The following is a 24,058-nucleotide window of genomic DNA, read 5'->3' on the forward strand; positions in this document are numbered from 1 at the left end:
GAAAGGCTTTCGGGCCAGCAGGAAGGGGATGTGTCAGAACTCTTTGGGGCAGGCAGTCCCGCCCTCCCTGTTGACAACCTCCTTGTCTTCCCCTGCCCTGCCCTGCAGCAGAAACAGAGATCAGCTTTCGAAGGAGTGGATGATGCAGATAGAGGACCAGGTGAGGGCAGGGAACAAGCAGATGTGTTTGCGGATTGCATCAGATTCCATCTTCACCTGAGGCCCCAATACACCTAGAAGTTAACTATTGGTGGGAAATCCAGAAAGATTCCACCTTAGAAGAAAAGCTCTACAGATGACCGTCACGTCAAGGGCCTCCATCTCTGAAAGCAACTAAAGAAACTCTCGGGATGATCACTTTCTCCAACGTATGGCAACGTATGGGAAACGAAACGACACCTCTTGTAAGTGTCAGGGGCCCTAGGGACACCAGGAAGGCCAAGGAGCATTGGGCTTGCCAAAGATCTCCGTTTGATCGGGTCTTGCAGAGCGCTGCTGAGGTGATTCCAGAGGCAGCCAGGCGTTGGGTCAAAAGGAATACGGTGTAGCCATGACAAGATGGAGAGTGGATTACTCTGAACAGTCACAATCACGATTCCCTAGTTCCTCAGGCTGTAGGGGCCAGGCCCTGTGAGATGTAAAACTCCTGCACGGGGCTCAGACATTACAGATCTTATGACACGTAGAGTCTTTATTCTTCCTTCTGGCAGGGCGTTTTGATGTGCTGTTTTCTGTCACTTTTAAAACTGACTCAGAAAGGTGGAGGGCTCCGATGTATTATAGTGTGTGATGTATCCACCCACGATATCTCTAAGGGCCTCTCAGGTTAGCACCTAGTGCTGTGGTCATCCAGGAAACCCAAATGGGAAAAGAGCACGCATGCTGGGAATGCAAGGGAAGAGGGGAGATGCTGTGGGTGGATGGAATCATAGAATCATAGAAGATGAGGGTTGGCAGGGACCTCAGGAGGTATCTAGTCCAACCCCCTGCTCAAAGCAGGACCAACCCCAACTAAACCATCCCAGCCAGGGCTGTGTCAAGCCAGGCCTTAAAAACCTCTAAGGATGGAGATTCCACCACCTCCCTAGGTAACCCATTCCAGTGCTTCACCACCCTCCTAGTGACAAACTTTTTCCTAATGTCCAACCTAGACCTCCACCCCTGCAACTTGAGACCATTGCTCCTTGTTCTGTCATCTGCCACCACTGAGAACAGCCTAGCTCCATCCTCCCTGGAACCCCCTTTCAGGTAGTTAAAGGCTGCGATCAAATCCCCCCTCGCTCTTCCCTTCTGCAGATTAAACAATATCTTGGGGTTTGTACTGTGGGGCATCTTGGGGCACATATGATGGAGTACATTGGACAATGTTGAAGCGGCTTGGACTGGCTGGGAGGTGGAGTGCCAGGTGTCCTTTTCCTGTTCCTAAAATAATGTATACTCTTCCAATTTCCACTTTCCCCTCTAATCCACTGTCCGTCTCTGAGCCATGGCACTAACAGTACTATACACCCACACATACTGCCTGTCTGCCAATAGGATGTTAACTAATAGTGGGATATTAACTAGGGTGTTAGCTAACACCATCTCATGCAGAGCAAAGTACAACAGGAAGACATGGGAATATCATCAACATGGTTTTGTGTGTTGTATTATAAATTTGATTCCAACTCCCAAAGCAGCTGAGCTGGGATCTTTCCAGCTTTATAATTCCTCTGAAAGCATTTTCCCCAGCTTGCTTTTCCATGGAAGAGAAATAAAGATGTATTTCTTTTGGCACACCGTGTGTTTCATCCCAGCCATTTGTCAGGTTCCCAGGCACCCTAGGAAGAATAGTTTAGTTTCACTAGAAGTGAAGGAGAAGCTAATAAGACCTGGTGGAGAAGGGCTTGGACCTCAGAAAAGCACACGCTGCTAAGTACTCCAATTTATCCCTAGCGACCGCATTACAAAACCTTCAGCCAAATGGCCACAATGTCAGTGATGAGCTTTAATTTAACTGCTGACGGTTTTTGCACAGCATGTGTGTGTGTGTGAAAGAGAGAGACAAACAGAGAGACAGAATGACTAATGAAGAACATCAACACCATTTTTTCCACTTAAGCTTCTTTTACATTGCTCCTGCCAAATAAATAAACAAATAACATTGACCCCTTAAACTTTTTTTTTCAAAAGCACTTTACAAGCAAAATTCCTCCTGTATGTTACTAGCATTAAAAATATTCCTGCAGTCACCTTATTTATGGCTTGACCTAAAGCACACTGAAGTCAATGGAAGGATTCCCACCGACTTCAATGGATCTTGGATCCAGATCCCACAGAACTGCAAATGAATGACATTGTACTGAATTAAAACCAACTCGGTGAAGATACAGGAATGTGAAACGTTTATTATTGAAAGATAAGCTTCTTAATCTATTTGTGGTTTTTTTAACACTATGTACAGTTAATCCCTGGAACTCACTGGTGCAGGATATTACTGAAGCCAAGAGCTTAGCAAGATTTGTAATAGGATTAGGTATCTTTCAGAATAAGAATAGCAACTGCAGTTACACAAGGTAGAATTACAAGGTTTTTCATTCCTCATGTTTCATATTGCAAGAACAGGAAATTGCATGAGGTTTTTTTTCATAGCTTCAAATCTGTTGTGTCCCTTCTGCTGTGTTGCCAGCTCTTGTGGATTTATTGCAAATCTCTCCCTCCATATTTGATGTCTTTCTTCAAGCCCCACCACAGGGAACAAATAGGTGATTAGGTGAACATGACATCTTTCATTGAAATAAAAAGTAAGTGTCTAGCTCTCACATTTGCAGAGAATGGTTGAAAACAAACAAAAAGAAGTACTTTTTCACACAACTCACAGTCAACTTATGGAACTCATTGGCAGGGGAAGTTGGGAAAGCCAAAACAATAACTGGGTTCAAAAAAGAATTAGATAAGTTCACGGAGGATAGGTCCATCAATGGCTATTAGCCAAGATGGTCAAGAATCCAACCCCAGGCTCTGAGTGTTCCTCACCTCTGACTGTCAGATGCTGGGACAGGATGACAGGGGATGGATCACTTGATAATTGCCCTGTTTTGTTCATTCCTTCTAAAGCACCTGGCATTGGCCACTGTCGGAAGACAGGAGACTGGGCTAGATGGACCATTGGTCTGACTCAGTGTGGCCATTCTGAGGTGATCCACATGCACTGGAGGACTCATAAACAAAAGGGCAAATGAAAAGAACCCCAAATCTATTTTATGAGTTTTTGACCTGACTCGTGATTTCTGAACACTCGGGGTTAGTGATACTGCGGATGGCAGAGAAGGACCAAGGCTCAGTTGTAACGAATGTAACGATGATTCTTTATTGAAAGCTGTTGGATCCAGGGTTCTCTCTGGCTCTCCAGCCCCCTAACTGAATAATAACAGATTCCTGACATCTCCTTAAATCCTGACCTGGCCTATGCAGTCGTGGAAAAGACAGTCGACTGTCTACAATAACCAGAGTCCCATATAAAACGGTATTGACTGTGTCATTCAGTGGGATCAAAACCTCCAAGCCCTTAATTCAGTCCTTATTCAGGCAGACAACAGTGAGCAAGAAAAGGACGTGCAGGGTCCTTGGGCAGCTGACGGCGGGTGAAAGGCAGGTACAGAGATACAACAATGACAAGTGCGGTCTAAGAACCTACCTAGGCCAGAAGATAGAGGGTGAAAGAAAGAGAGGAAGAATTTCTGCTACAAACTCATCAGCTGGGAGCGAGAGAGAAGGACAAAGACCCGGGGGTGTGTGTCGATCACCGGATGATGCGGCTGTGGAAAAGGCCAATGTGACCCTAGGATGTTTTCAGTGAGGTATTTCCAGCAGAGAAATATTAATGCCATTGCACAAGGGAGTTGGTAAGAGCTCAGTTTGAAGCACTGGGTGCAATTCTGGGCACCCGTGTTCAGGAAAGATGAATTTAAACAGGAACAGGTGCAGAGGGGAGCTCCTGGGATGCTCAGGGCAGTGGACAGCCTATCTCCTGAGAAGGCACTGGAAAGCTGGGCCTGGTTAGCCTGGCACCAGGAAGCCTGATAGGGGACGATCTTCTCTATAAGTGCATCAGGGGGTAACTACCACAAAGGGTGAAGCTCCTGTGCCACTCCGCCCACGCTCTACGCCCGCTCTCCACGTAGTACCACAGGAGGGGTCGGCCCAGCTCGCCTCCGGCGGCCGCTTCTGAGCATGGCAGACCCAGCCCGGCATGGGCCCAGCGCCACAGCTGCAGCCCTCCTGCTCCGCAGGGAACACAGTGTGTGTCCGAGAGGAAGCGGGGCCCACCTAGACCCCCCACACCGGTGGATACCCTTTGCTTTCCAGGGGTGCAGCCTGGGCCCCACCCACGCCGGGACTCCTCCCAGGGTGGAGGGTGTGGGTGGGGTGTAGGCAGGACCTCGGTGGGAGGGCCAGTGCGCCACCCCTGCACCCCAGCTCAGCCTCCCCAAAGGCAGGCGTCACGTGCCGCCCCTGCCTTGAAGAAATTCTGGCTGGAAATCAGAGGAAGGTTTCTAACCATCAGACGGGCGAGGTTCTGGGACAGTCTCCAAAGAGGAGCAGAGGGGGCAAATAACTCCATTTTAAGGGACAGCTGGACAAATTGAGGACAACTGTCTGAGAGGGCTGCTTGTGAAGGTGGGGTCAGGGCTCAACAGCTGTGGGGCTCACGCCTGGTTTATGTCTGATCTTCCTAAAATGGCTTAGGGGTTTAGCTGCCCCTCGGCAGGGATCAAGAAGGGATTTTTCCCCCCCACTGCGTACACTGGGAGGGTTTTTTTATCTCCTTCCTCTTAAGCATATGGGACAGCCCTGGCTGGCGATGGGACACGGGGTGGGGTGGACCAGGGCTCTGAGGGGCACTGAGCATTATCCCTCTCGGGTGCTCTGGATCTAAATTTCCCCCCACCTCAGATTGGCAGTGACCTTCCACTGCAGTGCGTGGGTGCGGGTCACTTGCCAGGATTATCTGGGCGTGTCTCACTTAAATCATTTCCCTGCCACTGCAAAAGCCCCGAACATCTAGGTCCCCCCTATTCTCTGCCTCTGGCATGTAACAGTCGAGTCTCCTGTGGGTCTCATTGACTTTGGACTAACCTCGGTTGTTGGGTTTCACGTACAGGTGCCGGGTGGCGCTGGTGGCCTGTGATATACAGGAGGTCAGACGGATGATCTGGTGGGCCCTTCTGGTCTTAAACTCTAGCACAATGAGTCTATGAGAAGGGGGACTGGGCATGCAAATGGCGCAGCGTCCAGAGTGTAAGCAAGGTCTGAGTGGCACTCCCTCTTGCTCAGTCAGCTGAACGGGGGGCACTTGATTTGCATGGGCTTTGTATTTGCATGAGTACAATTAAGTAATTAGCATAATGTCACTCTATATGGATAAGCACAGCTAGGTGCTGAGCATAGTGGGAAATGGTTGGCAGGGCTGGTTGTGGGCTACAAACCACTTTTGTGTTAACCGCTGGGGTAATGAAATGTTGTCCTTCAATTGTCTGAACAGATGTCAGCAGAGCTGTGCTTAGCCTGGTATGGTAACTAAACAGAGCCCAAGAAGGGTGGCGGACAGATGTTGCAGCAGTGTAAAGTGGATGGTGGGAAGTCTTTTATGGGGGTTGCCCCTTAAAAGGTAGAATTAATGATTCCTCTTGGAATCTTTTGTTTGTTGAAAGCAGGAACGTTGCTTCTGTGTCAGGAGAAGGTTTTCCCAAGAGCTGAAACGCACTAAGAGCTGAATCACTGCAGGATCTGGGAAACCTTGCCTGACAACTAACAGAGGAGAGTGGTCGGTGCCAGCGGCGGGGACTCAGTGAGGCCTAGAGGTGGTAGGAGACAGCAGTGGAGGGGGCCTGGTCAAGCCTGCATTGGACAGGAGCCTGCAGAGAGGGACGGGCTGAGCCTCAACCTAGAGGTGGATGTTGCAACTACGACAAAGGGAGAGGCCAAGGACACGCCCCGTACTCTGGGATGGGTTTGGCTCATTGAGTCCATGAATTCTGTTTGCACTGTTTCCCAAACCAGTGCTGTGTTACTTCCCTTCTGCTATTAAAAGGTTTACTTTCTACACTCAGACTCTGTGCTTGCGACAGGGGCAGTATTGCCCTTTGGGGCGTGCAGGGGATAGTGTGTGATTTCCCAGGTGACTGGGTGGGGGCTCGAGCTAGTTTGGTGTGGTATCATTGACAGGGACCCCTAGATATAGAACCCAACCCTTGCTGCTGCTGACTCTGTCTGGCAGACATGTTACAGGAGCAATGTGGAATGAGAACAGCGAGTCTGTTGTCACGTGGAAAGGAAGGATCAGAAAGGGCAGCAGGGGGCAGGTCCCACTTTGTGGCTGTGAGCGTGTGAGGGTGGAGACAAGGATCTACCACCTTATTGTCAACGTCCAATTGAAAGGTGCCTGGCTGGACAGCATCTTCTCCTCCAGGAGCAGGCTTAGCAACTCGACGAGGGAGCACACTGAGAGCCGCTAGGGGCAGGCAGAGAGAATTTCTCAGTGAGCAGGATTCAGCTGGGAGCTAAAATCAGAATGAATAATAATCGCTCGCTGTCATATGGCACCGTTTCTTCTGTAGATCTCACTAGCACCCGGCAGAGGAATTTCCAGAAAATCTGCATTTTTGCAGCCAAGAGGACTCTGAAACGGCGGCTGCGAAGGGGGAGTTCCATGTGCCCTTGGCTTATAACATAAAGCCCGTTCTGCAGATCTAGCTCCAAAAGTCTCCCCGGGACTGCGACAACCCGGGCAACATCTCAGCCCCCCCAAAGAAAAATGGCCGGGGCAGATGAGACCAAGCGAGAACAAAGGTCCTCGTGGAAATGGCTCCGCAGCCCTGTCGCGGCCACCGGCAACTGGGTCACCCAGAGAGAGGGGATCAAAACCCTGCCCCCGCCGTGCAGGACGGGGACGCGGCATCACCCGGGCCAGGGGGTGGCTACAAACGCCAAGCAGAAAACGAGGACCATCACCCGAGCAAGGGGCGCTGCCCCTCGGGGGAGGGGATGGGCCCCTGCTCCCCGCCAGGTAACGCCAGGGGAATGGGCCTCTTCTCCCCCCAGGTGCTGCTCGGGGGTTGGCCCCTGCTCCCCCCCCCCCGGAAAGATTGGACCCCTGCTGTGCCCCACAGGGAAGGATGGACCCTGCTCCCCCCCCCCCCGGAAAGGATGGACCCCTGCTGTGCCCCCCCCAGGGAAGGATGGACCCTGATGTGCCCCCCAGGGAAGGATGGACCCTGCTCCCCCCCCCCAGGGAAGGATGGACCCTGCTCCCCCGGGAAGGATGGAGCCCCCCCCCCCCCCCGGGAAGGATGGATGCTGTGCCCCCCCAGGGAAGGATGGACCCTGCTCCCCCCCCCCCCCCCCGGGAAGGATGGACCCCTGCTGTGCCCCCCCAGGGAAGGATGGACCCTGCTCCCCCCCCCCAGGGAAAGGATGCTGTGCCCCGCCCCCCCCAGAAAGGATGGACCCCCCCGGAAGAATGGACCCTGCTCCCCCCAGCTGCCCAGGGGGAGGGATGCCCGGATGCCCGCCCCATCCAGCAGCTCCATACAGGCCGATAGATCCCCCCCCCGCGTGTCGTGGCTCCGCCCACCCCCATGGCCCCGCCCCTCCGAGCGCCGGCTCCTGGCCGAGCGGGGCACTCAACCCGTTTGGGCCGCGCGCGGCCGCCGTAGCTGAGCGGCGGTTGGGGGAGGCGGGGTTTGTCCGAGAGCCGCGGCAGCGCGCGACGTTCGAGTGGCGGCGGTTGGCAGGTGACCGGGCCGGGCCGGGAGATTCCCCTCAGCCGCGGTGGGGACCCAGGAGTCCTGTGCGCCCCTCCTCCCCCCCAGCCGGGGAGGGGACCCAGGAGTCCTATGCGCCCCTCCCCCCCAGCCAGGGAGGGGACCCAGGAGTCCTGTGCGGTCCCCCTCCCCCCCAGCCAGGGAGGGGCCCCTCTGCCCCATCTGAGGCTGGAGGAGGCTGTGTCCGTTCAAAAGCTTGTCTGGCTCACCCACAGAAGCGGGTCCCATCAAAGATATTATCCTCCCCCCCCCTTGTCTCTCTAATGTCCTGCGCCCAGCACGGCTGTCCCAACCCTGCAACAACAACTTCTGGTGGCGGCTCGGGCCTGGCTTCCAGGGTGAGCTCGGGGTTCAGGTCAGAGCAGGACAGACTGGATGACCCCTGCGTACAGCACCTGTCACTGAGCACGAATTACAGAACGGGCTAAAGACATGGGGGGGGGGGGCAGATATATCTAGATATATCTAACACTTAGTTCAGCACCGGGAGATGCACTGCTGGCAGATCTGATGTAAATTGTAACTCTTCTTTTCATAAAGCTGGGGACGATTATCAACCATGGAAACAGCACCTGCCTTCAAAACGCCTAACAGAGTAACTGTGAGGAAGAAATCTGGTAAGTTGTGTTCAGCTGTAACGTCTGGTCAGGTATTGTAGAATAGAGTTAATTTATCCCCTGGAAATCTTCCATTAAAGTAAGATCAAAGCTGAAGTTTTTTAATCAGATTGTCTTTGGGCCCAGTGTTTCAAAATATAAAGCCAGTGATGGTGTGGTGGTAGTTACTTAATAAACAAGATAGGTGCTGATCACCTCCTGTTAGAATGACTATTTACAAACACAGTCATTACAATATGGAGTTGAAAGAGAGAGAAAATAAGTTTAAGATCAGCCTTTAAATTACTGGGAAAATAATACACCACATGATGTTTTGTAAAAGATTTCCATTGGGTGAGACGCATGCCCAGGATGGTAGGATGCATACCTGCTTGGATGGTTTCCTGAAGTCTAATTAAAGAAATGGAGGTTTGGTGAAGAGCTTTTTTTAGAAACTGAAATGCATCCATCTCTCTACCAGTTTCAGTCAGAAAAGTAACTCTTCAAATGCTTGTAGCAAGAGCTTTGAGATCCTCAGATGGAAGGTGCTATGGAAGTGCAATGATTTTTTTTCTTGTTTTTAGACAATGGGTCATGCGGACCGTCAGCTTCTATAGTTATTCCAGCCTCTCCCTTCATGCAGAAGCTTGGCTATGGAACTGGAGTAAATGTTTACCTTATGAAAAGGTAAGTGTAAGAACACAAATGGGAAGGGTGGCCATAACATGGAACTTTAGAATCAAATACTGATAGAATAGATTTTTAAACAGAGACTTCTGTGCTTGACTGTCTTGGAAACTGCAGTCTATCCACAGCTTGGGTACAACACAGACAGTGGCAGTGCAAGATGCCCCGTACAGCCCAGTCAGTATGCCTTTAAATTGGAGTCATCAACACTAGCTAAGTCTTCATGGCTCATTCATTCTTGGTGACTTTGCTGGGATTACCCCAGTCTGCAGGAGTTTCTCTGAGGTTAACTATAATATATGACTGTAGTGGAAATTCAAGTTCAGTGCTGGTGCAGTGTATGATTTATTATTAAGTTGGCAAATTTTAGTTTCATAGTTTTAGATTTGCTGTTTAATTCCAAAAATTAATTGTACATCCATCATTATGTTAATGACACTCTTGGCCAACACTGAAGAGATGTCTATGATAGATCTTTCATCACCGATGTCATATATGAATGGGACGATGCTGCATTCTCTAACTGAGAGTGATTTTTTTTTCCCATACAGATCTCCTAAAGGCATGTCTCATTCCCCATGGGCTGTGAAGAAAATTAACCCAAAATGTGACAATAAGCAGCAAAATATATATCAACAGAGACTGAATGAAGAAGCCAAGATTCTGAAGAACCTTCAGCACCCAAACATTGTAGGTAAGTTTCAGACCCAGCTTAAGATGCTTAATTTGCAAATGTAACTATTGCAGCCACCTCTGAAGCTTAATAAAGCAGGCTTCTCCTTCCTGATGTTACCTTCCCAGAGCCACTCTGGAGGAGTTTGGTGGAGTGCCATATGGCTGTGGATCTTTTTTGAGCAGTAGTTGGTGAAGGATGTATGTGCATATCCCTTGACCCCTACATTTCATGGTCAGAGAGTAAATGCCCTGGCTCCTCTAACTCTCCCTTAATTCCTCTTTATCCACCAGCTGGTGTTGTCGCAATGAGACTAGTTCCTTTCCTCCATCATGTATTACCTTAGTCTTGTATAGAGTTCCAAATCTATTAATTTGTCTTAAAGAGTTACATGACATGTTATGTAACATTAAGGGTAATCTTAGAAGATCTAATTCTGGCTAGTGTACTGGCGCTGCCTGAAAGAGAATTTAGAAATACCTTAATATCCCATTTCTTCTAGCATGTAGGTTGTCGAGTCATTGTAGAGCTGCCCTCTTTCTATCCCCACAGAAGAGGAATGAACCAGTGACTTTATTTGCAGGCATGCTAGGCTTATCACAGAGTTATAATGTAGAGCAGGCTCCAGGTGACCTAAACCAGCTTCAGGTGGTTCAGGCTGCCTGAAACCTGGCCTATATTTAAAATTGGTTTTGTTGAACTGTTGTTAAAGCCAGTTAGAATTTGGGGAGACATACCCTAGCGCTGATCAGGCTAAAGGGGTCATAGAAGTTATGGTCATTACAGTTATTCAGCTGTAACAGTGAAAGACTAAACTACACTTAGATATTGTTTGTTTAATTAGTCACAAAATTCCATAATAAAATGAATGGGCTGCCTGAATGTCATTGTAAATTAGTGAGACTCTGCTGTCAAATTGTGCTGCTGAGCATATGTGTAAAGTGCCTCTTGTACAGATACTGCTTGTTCTGGTCCCCTGAAAACAAATGATGTCTCTGATTGTTTTAAGGATACCGTGCATTTACTCAGGCCAATGATGGAAGCATGTGCCTTGCTATGGAATATGGGGGAGAAAAATCTCTCAATGACTTAATTGAAGAGAGAAATACAAAACATCAGGGCCCTTTCCCTGCTGCTACAATTCTCAAAGTTGCCTTGAACATGGCAAGAGGGCTGAAGGTACGTTTTCTGGTAACATTAGCAGTTCCAGGGCAGAGCTGTATACAGAGGTGATCCTGGAAAAGTAAACTAACTCAACCTGAGAGATCCAAAAGATGCTGCTCTAGTGCTGTAGATGCCATAAGTCCTTGCTAAGGTGCCACTCTGGTTTCATGAGACATGAGATTAAGGCCAAAGAGACCACAACCCCATTGTGCTAGGTACTTTACAAACAAACAGCTATCCCTGCCCCAAACCGTTGACAATGTTTATATAAACAGTTTATACAATAAGTGGTACAACTGTGTTTTTGTTAATACTGGCCTCCACTGTCTTACTGATGCTTTGCCACTGCTTTGGGAATCACCCACTTTTCCTCCTTGATAGGCGGGGAGGTGTGCCCTGGTTGCTAGAGTCCACTCTCAGCCTCCTGCTGGCAGCCAATAAAGGCAGTCTGGCAGCAGCAGAGGATGTGGGTAGAGACAGTGGGCAGATAATCTGACCAGGGAGGCTGAAGAGTTTGATCCTGAAGATACCATAAGGGTGCACAGAGAGAGGCCAAAGAGGCATAAGCTTGTTGGCCTGCTGGGAAAGGGGGGCCATTTTCTGGAAAGACTAGGAAAATGGAAGGGTTGTATGCAGCCAGAAGAGAGCAGGCACAAAGGGAACTGGAGCTGTCTCTAAGCAGTTCTCTCATCGCCTATTCCTCACCATAGCATGAGGTGCTTGACCATGTCCTCAGAAGGGCTAAGTAGACTCTTCTAAACACACAGGACTAATCATATCTGTGGTTTTATTCCTATACCTGCCAGCTACAGGAGAAGACTGAACTCGTTCAGTTATGATGCTAAACATGCTTATTGAAGTATGAACTAGTCAAACTCAGTTGTGAGTAGTGCATATTCACCATCTTTCACATGGGGGCCCACTCATGTTACTACAGGAGCCATGCAGTCACTCCTGTTTCTGCCACGATTCAGAGCATCTTTGTCATAAAATGGTGTGTAATTCCCAGCACGGATGAGGAAAACATTGTTTTACAACTGTGTAAGTAAAAACGTTTTGGCTTAGAACTTGCCATGGGCTAAATCATCATTCCAAACACTGGTAGGAAAAACAAACCACAGATTTCCCTAACCATAGCAGTGAGCCTTGTGTTATCCCACTGGTGCAACATACATCAAGCATATAGCATCAACTCAACTAAACGCACCGTTGTTTTTAATCTCAGTTGTATACCTCGACTTTGATAAATACGCCATTCTGTGCCCAGAGCTCACTTGGAGAGATACAATTAAATGCCAACATTCCATTCATTCAACCAGAATATTTGCATCTGTGTACACACGTGTGGAAATTGAAAGTTCTAATTTCTACATCAACTTGGCTCCTGTTGAGTGGGGTGAGCGTGGTCACTACTGCAGGTACAGCCTATGCAAAATGGCAGCATTCTACAAATAACTTATTTGGAAACTGTACTTCAGAATTTCCTGACTGCTGTGTACGATACTGTACAGAATGATGTACGTACGTGCCAGTGTCACGCTAACACATTCACTTGTGTGCCTCAGAATGTGCAAAATCTGGGACTGGAGACACAGAGGCCCTTCTAATGCCACCCACAATGTAAGTGGTGATTTGCAGGTTCTGCAAGGACAGGGCACTTGCCTGGGTTCACTGTTTGGTGTTTTTTTTTTGTTTGTTTTTTTTCTGAGGCTAGAAGGGGGGGCCATCATGGCATCTAATCTGACCTCCTGCACACTGCAGGCCACAGAACCTCACCCACCCACTCCTGTAATAGACCCATGCACCTCTGGCTGAGTTACTGACATCCTCAAATCATGATTTAAAGATTTCAAGTTACAGATAATCCACCATTTATTCTCGTTCAAACCAGCAAGTGACCCGTGCCCTCTGCTGCGGAAGAACGTGAAAAACCCGCTAGGATGTCTGCTAATCTGACTTGGGACAAAATTCCTTCCCAACCCCAAATATAGTGATCAGTTAGACCTTGAACATGGCAGCAAGACCAACCAGCCAGACACCTGGGAAAGAATTCACTATAGTAACTCAGAGCCCTCCCTGTCTAGTGTCCCATCTCTGGCCATTGGGGATATTTGCTATGAGCAGTTGCGGCTGGGTCACATGCCATTGTAGGCAATGTCATTATATCATCCGTTCCATAAACTTATCAAGATCAGCCTTGAAACCAATTAGGTTCTTTCCCCCCATGCTCCCTTTGGAGGGCTGTCCCAGAACTTCACGTCTCTGATAATTAGAAAACTCTGTTTAATTTCAAACCTAATCTTGTTGGCCAGTTTCTCTCCATTTGTTTTTGTGCCAACATTGGCCCTTAACTTAAATAATTCCTCTCCCTCCCTGGTATTTATCTGTCCAATGTATTTATAGAGAGCGATCACATCTCCCATCAGCCCTCATTTGGTTAGGCTAAACAAGCCAAGCTCCTGACATCTCCTCTCATAAGGTTGGTTTTCCATTCCTCTGATCATCCTATTAGCCCTTCTTCGCACCTGGTTCAATTTGAATTCATCTTTCTTAAACATGGGGGATCAGAATTGCACACAGTATTCCAGATGAGGTCTCACCAACCAGTGCCTTGTACAATGGTAATAACATGTTCCTATCTCTACTGGAAATACCTCACCTGATGCATCTTAGGATCGCATTAGCTTTTTTCACAGCTGTATCACATTGGTGGCTCATAGTCATTGTGATCAACCAGTATGCTCAGGTCTTTCTCCTCTGTTGCTTCCAATTGATGTATCCCCAGGTTATAGAGTTTATAGCAAAAATGTGTGGTGTTAATCTGTAAGTGCATGACTTTGCACTATTACATTTCATCCCATTTCAAGTATTCCAGTTTTCAAAGTTGTCCAGATTTTCTTGTGTGATATTCTGGTCGTCTTCCATATTGGCTATACCACACACCTTTGTGTCGTCTGCATATTTTATTAGCACGCTACTACCTTTTGTGCAAGGACATTAATAAAAATATTAAATAAGATTGGTCCCAAGACCAATCCCTGAGGAACTCCACTAGTAACTTCCCTCCAGACTCTGTTTCCCTTCCAATATATTGTAGTCTCCCCTTTAACTAGTTCCTTATCCATCTCTCAGTTCTTATATTTATACCCATTTTCGCCATTTTAACTAATAACTTCCCATGTGGAATTGTATGAAATGCCTTCCTGAAATTCAGGTAGATTAGACAAAGGAAATGCAGTAAATCTAGAAACTTGGTTATCTTCTCAAAGAAGGAGATCAGTCTAGCACAATCTACCTTTTGTAAAACCGTGTTGTATTTTATCCCAATTACCATTTACCTCTATGTCCTTAACTACTTTCTCTTTCAAAATTTGTTCCAAGACTTTGCATACAATTGAGGTCAAACTAATGGGCCTATAGTTTCCTGGATTATTTTTTTTTCCCTTTCTTAAAAAATAGGTACTTATATTAGCAATTTTCCAGTCATAGGGTATGACCCCTTAGTTTATGAATTAATTAAAAATCCTTGCAATTTCATGTGCTAGTTCCTTTAATATTCTTGGATGGAGATTATCCAGGCCCCCCGACTTGGTCCCATTAAGCTGTTTAAATTAATGGGCTTTCTTCAAACTCTCCCAGATAATTCACTTCTGAGCTGAGAACAGGTGTGATACACTTCAGACCAAAGAGTAACTTTCTGGTGGGGCAAGTTATAAACCACTGAAAATAGAACATTGCATGGAACACCCTTTTCAGTGATAGTTCTCACGTTGCTACTGTGACACTAACAACAGTGGAAAAACCTTGGGCTAGTTTCCCTGCTCATGTAAATCTGTATCGCTTCATTGCGATTGTTTGTCTCATGCATCTGATATGTCATGTCTTTTAGACTAGTGAATTCTTTGGGGCTGGGACTGTTGTACTTAGTATGACTGAGGCCGTAAGGTGACCCTGTGGTATATATGTTATGCTTCACTGCCCAAACCTGATTTAAAATAGCCTGTGTCTCTATTTGTAGCTTCTCTTTTGTAAGTGTGATGCTAATTGTTCCTCTTTTTGCCTCATAGTATCTGCATAATGAGAAGAAACTGCTCCACGGAGATATCAAGTCTTCTAATGTTGTCATTAAAGGTGACTTTGAGTCGGTAAAAATCTGTGATGTGGGAGTGTCCCTGCCACTGGATGAAAACATGACTGGTATGTGGGGCTGTCAGCTCGGACTGCTTCAGTGATCTGGAGTTACTGTGGGTGTTCAGGACCCCAAATCTTTAAAGCTAGCTTTTGTCCTGGAAGGGGAAAGGATGGCCTAACTGTCTAAACTGAGGTGGTGTCGTCTTTGTGTGGACATTAAAGATCCCGTTTTGTTTCCATAATAGGAGTTTGTTGTGCAAGGATGCAGTTTCCTTCCCTGGCTCTATGCCATGTACTTGCTGTCCTGTGCCCAGGAGGTGGATGCATTTCAGTGGCACTTGTCCTTATAGTTTAAGTGCCTTGTGATCCAGGTGAAAAGTGCTGCATAATTGCAAGAAACTTCCACGTTATCCCAAAGGGCCCCATACTGCATTTCTTGGACCCCCGAACTCAACGTGCGTAGGTGTTCTGGTGTACAAGGAACACTTGATTAGGCTTAACAGACTTTGAATTGGCATTCAAAAGTCATTTGTGGGGAAACCTTAACTCCTACTTCAGAGTTAAGTAAATTAACCTTCTATTTCATAGTCCTGGAGACAAGCCTGAGCCAATCGTGAAAATTATAAATATTTCACTTAAATACAACAAGAAGCAGATGTCTAATGGCCTGTTGGTTTAGCTGTCAAAAGCAGGAATGTGTTTGGATTAATTACAAGATCACTTTTCACTGCTGCTTCTTTCTACGTGCTTGAATTTGCAACAGTTGATTTATGAAGCTGCACTATTAGATTTTTATTAGTAATTGTTTCATTTTATAAGGGAAAGGAATGGAATGCTGCCAGGACAAAATGGGCTTTGGAGTCTGGGGAGGTAATGCCACAGGAATGATCTCCCAATGAGGAGGGTAGCTAAATGTATCAAATTGTTGATAGCACAGAACAAGTCGTCTCGATTAGAAGAACCTTCAGCCCAGCTCTGAGTGAAGTCTTGTGGAGTGTCACCTGGAGACAATATCCAGCAAGCCAAAAAAGTAAACTGGGCCCTTAACCATAGGGTATCCAAGGATTAAAGGACACTGGTCTACAAAGTGTTAACGATTCTAACATTCAATTCTCATTAGTGCCAGATACTTCTGAAGATCAGCCTTGCAGCATAAAAGTAACGTTTTTCAAATAGCTGTGAGCCTTCCGATAGCTCAGTGAATTGTTAAGCAACAGGGAAAGTGTGCTGCTGCCACTGCTTGCCAGAGCGTCCACATACAGCTCAGCATGCTGGCTTCACTATGAAGCAATGTGCTGTGCCAAAATCTCTTCTGCAGGAGTGAGTGGACATCAAGTCAGTGACTGGGTTTCCTTATTCAGTCTGGTACAGACATTTTTCGACTCTGTACGATTCATTAGGAACTCTGAGACTTTAAAAACATACTGACCAGTAATAAACCTTTGCTGGATTAAAAAAAGCTAAATAATTTTCTTGCTAGCAGTTTGTCACCTAGCATGACATAAATTCATCACCCATCCCAGCCACCTTCAGACAACAGTTGGGAAATGGATTCTGTCAAAGGCTTTGTCCTCTAGCTTTAATAGAACTGTGCTTAATTGACTGGGAGAGGTAGAGTTGACTCACAAGTGCAGAGTCTTGGGATCATATTCCAATCCAGGCCTCTCTGCCAGCATGACATTCCCAAGAATCACAAAGGTGAGAGATGGTAACAGCCTACGAGGTTCCATCTAATCAATCACTTTGTCACTGCAGGATATTTTCCCTATTCTTCCGTTTTTCATAGCTTCCAAGGCCAGAAGGGACCATTGTGATCATCTAGTCTGACACAGGTCAGAAAACTTCCTCACAATCATTTCTACAGCAGATCTTTTAGAAAAACATCCAATCTTGATTTATTAATTGTTGGTGAGGGAGAATCTACTACAACCCTTGGTAAATTGTTCCAATTGTTAATTACTCTCATCATTAGACATTTGACTCAATTCTAGTCTGAATTTGTCAAGCTTCAACTTCCAACTATTGGATCCTGTTAGACCTTTCTCTGTTAGACTGAAGAGCCCATGATTAAATATTTGTCCCCAGTGTTGGCTTAGTCTACATTAATATTTTTGTCAGTAAAACTTTTGTTGGTTAGGGGTGTGAAAAAAATACCTGCCTGACCGACGTAAGTTTCACTGCGAGCGCTGTCCACATGCTGCTTTTATGTCACTGGGAGATGCTCCCGCTGACATAGCATAACCCCTCGTTGGGGGTAATTTAATTATGCCGGCGGGAGAGCTCTTCCCATCGGCATAGAGCAGCTACGCAGGAGACCTTACAGCGGTGCAGCTTTGCTCCTGTAAGGTCTGTAGTGTAGACATAGCCGTAGATACTTATAGACTGTGATCAAGTCAGCCCTTTACTTTCTCTTTTGTTAAGTGAAATAGATTGGGCTCTTTGAGTTTGTCATTACAAGGTATGTTCTCAAACCCTTTAATCATTCTTGTGACTCTTCTCTGAACCCTCTCCAATTTATCAACATCCTCCTTGAATTGTGAGCACCAGCACTAGACACAGGATTCCAGAAGCGGTCGCAGTAATGCCAAATACAGAAGTAAAATAACCTCCCTGCTCCTACTCGAGATTCTTCTGTTTTATGCATCCCAGGATCGCATTAGCTCTTTTGGCCACAGCATCACACTGGGAGCTCATGTTCAGCAGATTATCCATGATCCCCAAATCTTTTTCAGAGTCACTTCTGCCCAAGATAGAGTCCGGCATCCTGTAAATATGACCTACGTTCTTTGTTTCACAGTGTATACATTTACATTTAACTGTATTAAAACACACATTATTTGCTAGCACTCCGTATTTGTGACCTATACTCATTAATTATCACTCCCCTGACATTTGTATCATCTGCAAACTTTATCAGTGATGATTTTGTTTTCTTCCAGGTCATTAATAAAAAATGTCAAGTAGCATAGGGCCAAGAACCGATCCTTTTGCCACTCCACTGGAAACATACCCATTCCCTGTTTACAGTTACAATCAGTTAGCTAGCTTTTTAATCCATTTAATGTGTCATGTTCATTTTATATTCTAGTATTTTAATCAAAATGTTCTGCAGTACCAAGTCAAGTACCTTACAGTATCTGAGTATTTTATGTCACCACCATTATCTTTATCATCCAAACTTGTAATCTCATCAAAGAAAGATATCAAGTTAGTTTGACAGGGTCTGTTTTCCATAAACCCATGTTGATTGGCATTCATTACATTACATTACCCTCCTTTAATAAAGAACTAATCGAGTCCTGTCACAGCTGCTCCATTATCTTGTCCAGGATTGATGTCAGGCTGACAGGTCTATAATTACCTGGATCATCCCCCTTACCCTTTTAAAAAACATTGGCACAACATTAGCTTTCTTCCAGTCTTCTGCAACTTCCCCAGTGCCCCAAGATTTATTTAAAGTCAACAATAATGGTCCAACAAGCCCCTCAGGCAGCTCTCTTAAAACCCTTGGGTGTGTTATCTGAACCTGATGATTTAAAAATGTCTAATTTTTTAACATCCTCTAGAGATACTAATGGGATGAAAAGAGTATTATCACCACATAACAAGGCTTCATCATCTGTGTTTTTCCCCCCCAAATACAGAACAGAAAAAAGTATTGAACACTTCTGTCTTTTCTGTGTTGTTATAATGATTCTATAATTTCCATCTATTGTTAGGATACCATTGTTAGGATTCTTTTTGTTCCTAATATATTTAAAAACTCCTTCTTGTCCTTAACTATGCTGGTCATAGATTTCTCCTTGCATCCCTTTGCTTTCCTTATCAATTTTCTGCAATTCCTGGCTTCTGATTCATCTATATATATATATATATATAAAAACAAATGAAAGAAAGGGAAAATTTATATATATAATTTTAATCTGCCTTCACTTGCTCAAGCAGTAGTTTTAACACTGGTCGGGGTGACTTCTCGCCTCCTAGAGTTTACTTTGTCCAGCTAACAGATCCTAGTGTAGACAAGGCAGTTACAGGTTTAACATGTTAAAAGTACACCGTTTTTCCTAGTGTGGACATGGCCTGAGTCATGTGGTGTTTCTCTTCAGTGAGTGACCCGGAGGCGCTTTACATTGGCACGGAGCCATGGAAACCTAAAGAAGCGCTGGAGGAGGGTGGCGTTATCACTGATAAGGCTGACATCTTTGCTTTTGGGCTCACTCTGTGGGAGATGATGACCCTTTCTGTACCTCATCTGAACCTGCCTGATGATGATGATGATGAAGATGAAGGTCAGCTTTTATTTCTTATAGTCCAAGTCTTAAAATCAAACAACTTTTGCAAGAAGTTGCCTTTAAAGATGGATTTACCCATTAGTGGAACTGACTGCGTTGAACATATATATGCAGGGGACACCTTAGTGTTTCTTTAATGCACATCCGCAACCAAGGGCACGTGTGAATCATGTCCTGCAATTAATATAACTAGAATAATTAAACTGTCTTATGTTCATCCACTGAAATGGCTCATTGAAGGAGCACAGAAGGAAATAGTGAGGGGAAAAGTAGCCAAGATCTTTCTCTACTCACTGATTTTTTTTTTTTTAAATCCTTTCTCTTGCTTCTAAGGCATGGCTGGTATGTTCCCAGAACTGTCTCACCTCCCCTGGAGTGTGTTGCAGCATAAAAGAGGTGCTTAAAGTACCCAGGGGGCTTACTGCCGAACATGTGCCTGGCTGGTGTGCTCAGTGTTTTTGCAGGTGGCTGAGCTGCTTTCAAGTTTGTTTGGCTTCTTGAATCCAAATGAGGGGCTGAGAAATGTGCTTAATAAATCATTTTCAATACGGAGGGGCCCCCTAAGCAGTCCAGCTGCTTGTTAAACAGCTGCAGGAGAATTCCGCCTTGAAATTCTGCTGTTCATCAAATTCCCCTCAACACTAACCTTGGCGTGACAGCCAAGTTACAAATGGATAGTCCCTCAACACGGTTCCCGTTGTGTAGTGTAGACAGAACCCAAGCATATTCCTGACTTATGCTACAATCCTGCTCAAATCCAAGTGAACTTGCTTCGAATATGGTTCTGGTCCAACTGTAGCAAGATTGAGTCATGTTTTAACTGTGTTCGGGAAGGGAATCTACCATGGTGATAGCTGCAGTTTAGCTTGGACCAAAGTGATGAGGTTAGCATGACAGTCAAAGGATAACATAATTCTTCCCCAGCCCAGCAAACGGCATTCAACAAAGCTTCAGAGGCAATTGGACTCAAGCCAAAGTAGATGCATAACCTGCTTGAACAGTGAAGCATCAGCCTCCTCTGCTTGAACTAGAAGCCCAGCTCCTAGACAGAGTCGGTGTAGGGGACCCAGCCCGTTCATTATTACAGTAGCATTTAAACAGCTCCTGGCTTTACTTTTTTGAGATAGGGCTTATATTTTAATAGCGAAGTGATATTTGCATTTCCTTGTTAAAAAGCTAGTGCTGCTCCCCTTCAGTCACCTGGTCTCTGTTGTACAAAACAGGACAGTCTAGCTAGTCTGGGATTGCTGTTTTAGATGCTGACTGGCCCAATGCCAATATTGTTCCGCCTCCTCCACCAAAACTGCACTTCCAAAACGGGATACTAGATGGCACAGGTGATTGGTGATGAGATCTGTAGGGTCATAATCGGATAACAACCTTGTCAGTTCAGTCCCAGCCAAGGTCAGAAGTAACCAAAAGTTGGCCCTTTATCTGACTGGTGCTTTTAGTGGGTTGGGCTGGGTGGTATCAGGCAGGTCTGTGGGCATAGATAGGCACGTTGCCAAAAACCCCACCACCTGGTCTGACACTGACCCCTGGACTGACAGAAATGTGTTGGCTAATTAGACAGACCAAAGAGTGAGTAGGCTCTGGAGCCGACCTCCTCCTCCTCTCTAGAAGTGGTCCTGCCAGGTTACATTTGAGGCACAGTGGCAGGGTCGAAGAAGCATATGCTATTGGCTGCCTATGCTGGATATATAGAGGTTTCAGTCTTTAGGGCTGTCAAGCCTGCACTTTTCACCAGCACTGAATTCACTATTGTTTTTTTTGTTTTTTTTTTTAAGGAGAATCAGTATAAACAGAGCCAATGTAATTTGAATCCTAAAACTATCATTCTAGGTAGAAACTCCTCCCAACAGAAGTTTGGTAGAGAAGACTTCTTTTGCTCTAGCCTTCAAACAAGCTGGTCAATCCAGCAACAAAACAAGACCTTTCTTTGTTCCTCTAACTCAAACCCCAGCATCTCCACAAAGTGCCAGAGCAGTCAAGGTATCGACATACAAACGAGCACAGATGGCATCTTGCTAAGCTTTCTAATCCCCACATTCAAACTGGAGGAGGGTTTGCCTAGGCCCGGTGTGCAAGGAAGCCTGCCTTTCACGCTGGTGGGAGTAGTGAAGTACAGGACTTTAACAACTGGAAAACTCATGTTTGTTTTTTAAACTTCCACCTTAGATAACGGACAATTTCATTCAGGCTAGAATCCAATCCTAACGAAGCGGATAGCTGTACTGCCACTAACCTTCACTGGGATAGAATAACTGTGTAAATTAAACAAGGAAATTACAAATTGGTATTTAAGAATCTTTGGCAATACTTCAGAATCTCCTTGCCTATAAACGGTGCAGCTGTGTAATTGCTCGGGGCTCCTGTTTTAATGAGTTTCCAACAGGAAACAGCTTACTGGCATGTATTTAGACATGGGTAACTGCAGGAAAGCTTTTTTCTTTGTTTCAACAGGCCGCAGTTGGTGTGTTTTCTGAGGGGGCTAGAAAACCAAATGATTGATTATAGTTTGAAGTGGTAGATTGTAAACGCAAAGGGACGGAGTCAGCAAACCAAAGTGGCAGAGGGCCAGCTGCTTCTGAAGCATTGTGGCATGTGAAATGATAGATGGGCTTGTAAGCAAAACAATCAAGATCTAAGGTAGCGTGTGATGAATGCTGGCTCTAGAATGGCAAGCAACTCTTCAAAGGACCAGTTACGTGGCTTTTATGGACCCAGTGCTCCTGCTCCCTACCGTTCAGATCCTCATTTAGAGGAAGAAAAGACTGCATGGGGTTAAATGGGTGATGGTCCTTGGGGAGGTGGCATTGACTGTTTCCAACACACATGACTTCTAAAGCAATTGAGATTGCCAGTTACTGCCACTGACTTGTTTTAAATGTTCTTGACCAGATGCTACTTTTGATGAAGATGACTTTGATGATGAAGCGTATTATGCAGCTCTAGGCACCAGGCCACCACTGAACATGGAGGAACTGGACCAGTCATACCAGAAAGTGATTGAAATGTTTTCCCTCTGCACTTTTGAGGATCCGAGGAAGCGTCCCTCTGCTGCACACATTGTTGGAGTCTTGGAGGAAGACGCGCATACCAATAATTAACCACCATTCATCGCCCTGCATTCTGATGTGGAGATTTCTACACGTAATTTCAGTATTTCCCCTCATACTCTGATATTTATGCAAGAATCCCGTGTAACCTAAATTTTTGGTAGCAGGGTTTCTTGATGATCAGCTGTGCCACCCAGAAGGTTAGTTTTAGATATACATTGCAAACAGTTGTTTTTGTATGTATCCTAAGAAACCTACTTTTTAAGAGCATATAAACTTACTTTACCTGTCCTCTGCTGATAGCTTTTTCATAATATATAGGGCACTTTAAGAAATAACCTTTGCACTGAATGAGTTGATAGCATTCTGTAGCTTTAAACAAATATTAAGCATTTGAGAAAAATTTAGCAATTCCTTAAAACAGGCAAAGTTAATTTTGGATTGATAAAATACTGGTTTGTAGCAAGATAGATGTGTTCATCCTAAGCACTTACATCTCTTTCAATGTCATGTGTTTGTGTAGATTACTCTTCAGGCATTTTTATAAATAGTAAGTTAACCCTAAGTACGACTCCCTCAATTGCTGAATGAGAATCCAATGCTGTCTATTCATGTGGCTGTTAGTTGTGTCTAAGTAAACTTTTTCTGAACCATGTTTTGATGCGTTATTGCTTTCACGTTAACTTTGTGAGATGCAGAAAATGTAGATGTTACACTATGGGCTACTAATTTGGCTGTTAATGCTTGAGAGGATTGCAAGGAAGAAGTGTGATCTCCCTCTAAGAGCCATCAGGGATACAGAGCTGGGCTCTGACTCATGTCCAACTTTGTCAAGTATGTGCTGAGAGATCGTGTCGGTTCTGTATGCCTTGATTTTTCCCATTTGTAAACTGAGGGCAAGACTGAGTACTACTTTGTAAAGTGCTTTAGGAACCCATGACTTAATGCTCAGGTGTTAATTGCCTTAGACTGTTTCCGATGGTTGGCATTTGTACAGGTAATATGAAGTGGAAGTAGCTCTGGCCTTTGCCTGCAGAGTCCCCTCACATGGTAGTGGAACTGGAGAAAAATCAGCAAGAGAGCATTCAGGCAAGGTGGGACTGATAGACTGCAAGAGACTCAGGGAAGAGGGACATAGAAGCCTTGTTTGGAGGCTACTGACAGTTAAAGATTTATGGAGGGGGCTCAAGTCTCTCACAAGAGACCAGCATATTTAAGCTACTCTGAGCAGTAAGACCTGGTTTACCATAATGTGCTCTGTTCTCTAACACTTCAAATGAAGCAGTTCCAGAACTTTACTCAGTACATCCTCCTGTGTATACAGTCCCTACACTTTTCACTGGCGTGAGATATTCGTCAGAGTGAACATGCCTTCTAGCATCACGTTGGCAGGAGCTAACGCTAGAAGTTGGGTATCTGGGTACAAGTAGAGCTTATGGAACACCCAAGATATTTAGGGTTGTAGAGACAAGCATCCAACCTGTTTTAAGGTTAAGTTTCAGAATCCGCTATCTGCAGGGGTTGGGTCACGCTTCATTGAGGCTGTCTACACTTGCAGACCCCTCGGGAGCTAAGGCTTTCAAGGGCTCTGTGTAACCAGCAGAGCTAGAAGAAAAAGTGTAGAGCAGTGTTTCTCAATTAAATTTGGCCA

General features: G+C 45.6%; 1 protein-coding gene across 5 annotated transcripts; it reads left to right on the plus strand.

Annotated features, from left to right (window-relative positions):
• Positions 1-7,681: 7,681 nt before the first annotated feature.
• PBK (PDZ binding kinase) lies at positions 7,682-23,062 on the plus strand. Of its 5 annotated transcripts, none has more exons than XM_067534031.1 (8): positions 7,682-7,775; positions 8,346-8,422; positions 8,986-9,088; positions 9,640-9,782; positions 10,771-10,940; positions 14,993-15,122; positions 19,163-19,345; positions 21,812-22,172. In XM_067534031.1, exons 2-8 carry the CDS (start codon positions 8,365-8,367, stop codon positions 21,832-21,834), a joined length of 810 nt encoding a protein of 269 aa, XP_067390132.1. In that variant the 5' UTR covers positions 7,682-7,775; positions 8,346-8,364; the 3' UTR covers positions 21,835-22,172. The 5 variants fall into 5 exon arrangements, with proteins under 5 accessions (XP_067390132.1, XP_067390130.1, XP_067390131.1 ...); XM_067534029.1 differs by lacking the exon at positions 21,812-22,172 and adding an exon at positions 21,527-21,733; XM_067534028.1 differs by lacking the exon at positions 21,812-22,172 and adding an exon at positions 22,250-23,062 and having other exon boundaries at positions 7,689-7,775.
• The last annotated feature ends 996 nt before the right edge of the window (positions 23,063-24,058 follow it).

Source organism: Emydura macquarii, unplaced genomic scaffold (genome assembly GCF_026122565.2).
Source record: "Emydura macquarii macquarii isolate MOO-44397 ecotype Brisbane River unplaced genomic scaffold, CSIRO-AGI_Emac_v2 contig_3372, whole genome shotgun sequence".
NCBI lineage: Eukaryota > Metazoa > Chordata > Testudines > Chelidae > Emydura > Emydura macquarii.

Bases quoted from the DNA above. Each gene is read 5' to 3' on its own strand.
- PBK (XM_067534028.1), top strand. From the start codon at position 8,365: ATGGAAACAGCACCTGCCTTCAAAACGCCTAACAGAGTAACTGTGAGG. The intron at 9,783-10,770 runs GTAAGTTTCAGA...GATTGTTTTAAG, and splicing joins TCAGCACCCAAACATTGTAG to GATACCGTGCATTTACTCAG. The intron at 19,346-22,249 runs GTCAGCTTTTAT...GTTCTTGACCAG, and splicing joins TGATGATGATGAAGATGAAG to ATGCTACTTTTGATGAAGAT.